The sequence below is a fragment of the Sturnira hondurensis genome, unplaced genomic scaffold, assembly GCF_014824575.4.
Source record: "Sturnira hondurensis isolate 20B ecotype Veracruz unplaced genomic scaffold, ASM1482457v3 Scaffold0005309, whole genome shotgun sequence".
Classification (NCBI taxonomy): domain Eukaryota; kingdom Metazoa; phylum Chordata; class Mammalia; order Chiroptera; family Phyllostomidae; genus Sturnira; species Sturnira hondurensis.
In genome coordinates this window covers 60,210-66,237 of record NW_028077940.1, presented here as the reverse complement: position 1 = coordinate 66,237, position 6,028 = coordinate 60,210, and the positions used below count along the sequence as shown (strand labels likewise).

The following is a 6,028-nucleotide window of genomic DNA, read 5'->3' as shown; positions in this document are numbered from 1 at the left end:
TCATCTGTGGATGAAATTGTCAGAGGAAGGGTGATGGGGGATCGTTAAAGAGGAGCGTCAGGCTGTGGCCATCTGAACCTATGGCAGCCCACCAAACGCAGTACCTGCCTCCTGTGGGGGGCAGAATAGGAAGCACATAGTGCCTGGGATGGAGTCTTGCCCCCCCAAACTCCCCCAAATGGAATCTGAATCCAATAAAAACTCCAGGTCTGATAACTAGAAATACAAGAAATGGAGGAAGAAGTGACATTCTGAGGAGGCAACTGATGAATCAAGAGAGTGGAACCATTATAGGAGAAATGACCCTATATTTGTGTAGATGGTAATAAAAAAGAAGAGAAAGTGAGATTACTATAGGTTAAACTTATGAGACATCAAAATGCAATGTACAGATTTTCTTTGGATCCTGATTTGAACAAATTAACAAGACATTTTTGAGACAATGAAATTTGAACATGACTGGTTATTGGATGACACCATATATTATCATTCATGTTTTGGTACACAGTGGTATTATGGTTATATAATAAATGTTACATTTTAAAGAATGAGATGTATACTTAAGAGTGAAGGGGTGAATGTCATGAGGTCTGGAATTTGCTTCAAAATACCTCAGGCACTGGCTGGTGTGGTTCAGTGGGTTGAGCACCAGACTACAAACAGAAAAGTTACTGGTTTGATTCCCTACCAGGGCACGTGCCTGGGTTGCAGGCCAGGTCCCCGGTTGGAGGCCTGTGAGAAGCAACCAACTGATGTTTCTCTCACACATTGAAGTTTCTTTCCCTCTCTTTCTCTCTCCCTAAAAATAAATAAAATCTTTAAAAAATAAATGTCCATTTTATTTATTTATTTAGAATGTTCACCTGAGAATATGTTTATTGCTTTAAGAGAAAGGGAGAGAGAGAAATATTGATCAGTTGCCTCCTGTACATGCCTGACTGGGGACTGAACCCACAAACTATATGTGCCCTGGCAGGGAATCAAACTTGCAAACTTTTTGGTCTATGGGACAATGCTCCAACCAACTGAGCCACTTAATAAAATTATTAAGATTTTATTTATTGGCCAGGGCTAATAAATAAAATCTTAATAAAATGAAGTGAAATGAAGTGAAACGCTTCAGTAAGGGAAAGGCACAAAAAAGGATCAGAAGTGGCAATGTGGCAATATCTTGATAACTACTGATACTAGATGGATGTTTAGTACATGGGGCTTGTTAAGCTGTTTACTTTTGAGAGCTTTTGAAATGCCTATAAATTAAAAAATTGAAGTTTTACATTGTTGGTCACAAATTCTGGATAAAATATAACAAAATTATAGCATGTCTTCACATGGTGGTATTATTCCACTTCTATCAGACAGGATAAATGATCCTCACATTCACTAGAGAAGCAGCTGCAAGTGAAACAAATTTCTAACTGCAAATGAATGTGGCCCTCACCCCTTTATGTGAGAGACAGTCTTACCATGTAGTCCAGGTGTTGTACTTTCCTTCCATCAGGAGGAATGCTGTGGCTCTGCCACTCACCTGTAGCCGCCGAGGTTCTTTTCCCAGCATCTGCTGTAGAATGAAGATGCTATTTTCTCCCATAATTTGTCCCAGTGTTTATTCTCTGCCAGGCTGGCCTGGGAGAGGCTTGTCATCTGTACTGTACACAGCTGCTCCCTGCCTCGTGGAGGACAGCACTCACTCATCTTAGAGATACAAAACAGAGCAGGTTTCAAATACCTTGTGGGGTTCCCCTCTGACTGTGCATTATACCTGTGAAGGTCAATCTGTTTTTCGGCAATAAGAAACAATGTGAAAGGGAAAAGAGGGTTTGATTTGCCAAAGTCAGATATTCATAGGCCATAGAACAACAGCATCTTCCCCAGAGCTCATTCCCAGTCCCACTGTGTACATAAGGAACACAGACATGAAGACGGGCATTGACCGAACCACAGACTCTACACCTGTTCATTCACCTTCATTAAAGATGTTGTGTTACAAACATTTTGATCCATAAATAATCAAGGCCTGTGGTGCATCTAGTCCCTTAACCTGAGAAGAAACACCATGCCCTCCCAGGCTCTTCACCAACCCTCTCCAAAGGTAGTATCTTACTTCAAAGAGGAAGCTCAGCTTTCCCCAATTTCAAGTTCACATTTATTCAATTCTACAGGCCCACCTAGCCCTGCCCAAAGAAAGGACCAATCATTATCTTGAGAGGGCAAAAAGTGTAGGGGGCCAGACCCAGCAATATGGAAAGTAAGCACTCCCAGGTGGGGGCAGGACTTCCTGTGTGGGAGAAACAGCCAGGCTTTTAGTCCTAACAGAGTGATTTCCCTGTCAAAGAAAAGCTGATTTCGAAAAAGGCTAGATCTAAAGGAAGGTGTAACTGTCTTTCAGGCAGGTCCAGCAGACCCTCTATAGGCTCATCATCCTGAAGACCGAGTCCAGGGCTTTCTACCCTTATGGCAGGTATACAACTCAGAGTGTCCCATACACGCTGACTTTGGCCAAGGAGATGCTTTCTGTGTAGTGGTTCCGGCCTTTCTCATACAGGACGAAGAGCTGGGGGGCCTGGTCCTTCCCGCCCACACTGCCCTCCAGGGCTGCCAGCGATGAGTAGCCACTAGGCCCTGGCCAGAGCTGGACTGTCTCTTTTCTCCACGAGGTACCATTGCTAAAACTCCAGCGCAGGGTCAAGTTCACTCCTGGGAACAGCAGCAGAATCAGGAAAGGAGGGTCTCTGCCCAGGCCTTCTCTAGACAACATGATCCCTGCCCACCCACCCCGGCAGACACTCACGGAACTCTGGATGGGCTGGGTTGGAGAAGAACACAACGCCAGAGCTGATGACTACAGCTCCTGCAGCAACCACAGGGTCCACAAGCTCAGGGTCAAAGGTCACATCACGGGGCCTCAGTGTATCACAGGCATCGTAACTGCGGAGGACAATTCGGCAGTGGCAGTGGTAGTTATTCTGGTTCCGGGCGTTGATGACAACTGACCCATCTGGGAGCTCATAGGGCTGAGAGAGAATAAAGTTTCAGGAGGGGCTGGGGCAAAGGGCCCTGTCCCTGACAGAGTAAGGCTGGTGGCGCAAAACTGGAAGCCAGACCCTGGCTCTGTGAGTGAAATGGTGCTCTGGTGGACAGGACAGGTGGAGTGTGTGGGAAACAGCCCATGACTCTGACCTGGCATTCATCGGGGTTGAAATCATTTTCTCGCTTAGGCTGGCCATAGGGAATGCCGCTGACCCCACTGCCATAGTGCCAGGTAGCACCGTGGTCATCGCTGAGGAGGCAGAACACCCCATCCCGCTCCAGCGTCCTATGACCACACACGATGAGCCGACCTTTCCGTGGCTCCCATTGTTTCTGTGGGAAAGGAAGCTGGGTGTCACAGAGGGAGATGCTGAGGGGGGCTCAGAGGCAGGGAAGGGGAACCCACCACCTCCTAAGTGCGAGGACACATATGGTCCCCTTCAGTTCTGTGCTTCCTTGCTGAGGGTCTGACAGAGATCCTGCAAACAGCGATCGCCTGAATTAAGCTCTTTTGCATAATAAGCTCCTTCGGGACATCCAGGACCTATGCAGGACAGTTTGTGCACAGGTCAAGGGGGCCCAGCCACAGTGGTGGATGGGAGCTTACTCTCACACTTGGTGTGCTCACTCACCAAGTTGTGCACCATGGCACAGACTTATGTCTGCCCAAAGGAAGGGGTGTTTTTTTCCCCCTAATACGCAGCCCTGTTGACAACCACCAAGTGGGAAGTTCCATCTTCCCTTTGCTCCAAGGATGTCCCTTTCTTCTGAGGGACCCCACCTAAGAGGGAAACTCTGACTTCACAGGATCTTCTCCTTGGGAGAGGTCCATTTGGGGGCATCTCCCAGGCTCTCCACCAGGCAGCCCCCTCTACCTATCTCAGGGCAGAGACCTGAATGCCAGAGCCAGGTCCAGGGGCAAACATCTCAGTGCCAATATCCAAGGAGAGGTTCCGGGGCAGGCTCCAGGAAACACCATCATCTTTGCTCCATAGCATCATGGTGGAGGCCACCTGGCAGCCAGCCTTGTGAGCACATAGGGAATAAAAAAGGAATACCACTCCTGTTTCAGTATCGCTCACCACTGCTCCCAGGTTCAAACCATCTGGGGTCTCCCCATCATCCACAATGAATGCTGTAGGAGACCATGTGCTGCCTAAAGAAAAAAGGGAAGAAACCCAGGGTGAGCACACCAGAAATGCCTTCTTTTTTATCACTCCCTGTAATCTTTACCTCCTGCTAGGGACCCAAGGTCTTACAATGGCCCTGGGGCCTCCAAGACCTCCTTATGCCTTTGATTTTAACTATTCTACCCTCACTCACTCCATCCAGCCACACAGTTCCTCTCTACTCCACAAACACCTCGCTGCTCAAGGCCTTTGCACGTGTTATATGGTACACCCTTCCTACAGGCTAACTGTGCCACTCCTGTGAGTCTTTGCTCAAATGTCACCTACTGAAAACTGCAATCAAACTCTGGCACTCCCCATACCTCTGTTCTGTTTTATGTCTCGTCATTGCATTGATCACCTTTCAACACAAAAAATACATGTACTTATTTATTATGCTTACTGTTTGTTTCCCACTAATAGAATGTAAACCCTGAGAGGGCAGGGATTTTTGCTCTTTTGTTCATAACCGTATTCACAGAACCTACAATACAACAGTACCAGGTACATAGTTAAGTGCTCGGTAAATGTTTGAATAAATAAATGTTCAACTCCTTGGTGATCCCAACTTCCATGTCACTGCCCTGGTCACCGTCTCTCCTTGGGTTCCCCCTCTAAGGTACCCCATCCCAAGGGCCCTTAGGCAGATCAGGCTGGTTCCCCCTGCCCACCTCACCCAACCTAGCACCGGCTCTTGTGGCCCAGGCATCTTTATACCCTGGTCTATGGACCTCCGCAGAGCGATGAACTTGGCCCCCTCATCCGACGTGGACATTTTTCTGGCTTCAGCAAAGGCAAGGAGAGTGCCCTGAGGAGTGGCTGTGATGAGCGGGATTCGGAAAGTGTCCACAGAGCCGATCTGCTTCCCGCTTACCCACAGCAACTGCTCCATGGTCACCAGCGGCTGAACCTACGAAGGGAGAAGGGTCAACGGGACACACTTGAGTTGGGGTTTTAGGAATGAATAGCGGCTCTGAGTCAAGTTCCGCTGGGAGCGGCAGGGCGATGGGGATCTCGACTCGGGGCGGGAGTCCCAGAACAAGGAAGGGGAACCCAGAGGAAGGTTCGGAGGAAAGCTAGGGGCTCGGAGCGAAATGGGGCTGCGAGGGGAGAAGGTGCCCTCAGAAAGAATAGGGGACCTGGAAAAAGGAAGGAACTCGAATGAGGAGGAGGACAAGGGGCTGAAGACAGAGACGGGCTGGGAGCGGATGGAAGGAAGAGGTCGAAGAATCTCGCGAAGAAGGGCTCGGCAGTCCCCGTGCCAGGGGACCCACTGGGAATAGACCGCTCTCGTGACTCGGGATGGGGCTACGCGAGGGGTGACTCACCAGACGGAAGTCGTTCTCTGCCCTAGCCCGGAATACAGCCGCAAACAACAGCAGCCGGAAGATCGCGGCAAATACCTGTATCCTACAGACTCCCCCGAACCCCAGCACCCGTGGTCCCCCGGGTCCGCCAAGGAGCACTGTGCTGGGTCGTTTCTCTGCCATTTCTCCTCCGCGGTGACAGCGACCTTGGCCCCCAGGACTAAACCTGGGCTGGAGTCAGTAGCTGACCCCCGCCCTTTAAACAATCAGCTGTCATCAAGCCCGCCTCTCACCCAGCCGAGCTGCAGCACTTCCGGGTCTCTAATTGGCCTCCGGAACACTCCGACTGTCGAAAGTGACCCTTCAGCGCCTCTAAGCTAGCCCTCCTATTGGCCCCCTTTGAAATCCCGGAGCGCGTGACTCGGTCGAGAAACCAATTGGCTGGGAAGAGGAAAAGTCGGGTATGACTCCTCAGGAGCCTTTTGATTGGTCACAGCAGCTGGGGTACGTCATAGGGACGCG

The 6,028-nt window shown here is 49.6% G+C and overlaps 1 protein-coding gene across 2 annotated transcripts; it reads right to left on the bottom strand.

The window, feature by feature from the left end:
• Positions 1 to 1,794: 1,794 nt before the first annotated feature.
• On the bottom strand, positions 1,795 to 5,895 carry NEU1 (neuraminidase 1). Of its 2 annotated transcripts, none has more exons than XM_037046732.1 (6): positions 5,528 to 5,895; positions 4,917 to 5,109; positions 3,924 to 4,186; positions 3,181 to 3,363; positions 2,792 to 3,014; positions 1,795 to 2,697 (listed from the first exon to the last, which is right to left on the bottom strand). In XM_037046732.1, exons 1-6 carry the CDS (start codon positions 5,687 to 5,689, stop codon positions 2,471 to 2,473), a joined length of 1,251 nt encoding a protein of 416 aa, XP_036902627.1. In that variant the 5' UTR covers positions 5,690 to 5,895; the 3' UTR covers positions 1,795 to 2,470. The 2 variants fall into 2 exon arrangements, with proteins under 2 accessions (XP_036902627.1, XP_036902628.1); XM_037046733.1 differs by having other exon boundaries at positions 1,944 to 2,697; positions 4,113 to 4,186; positions 5,528 to 5,892.
• Between the last annotated feature and the right edge of the window lie 133 nt (positions 5,896 to 6,028).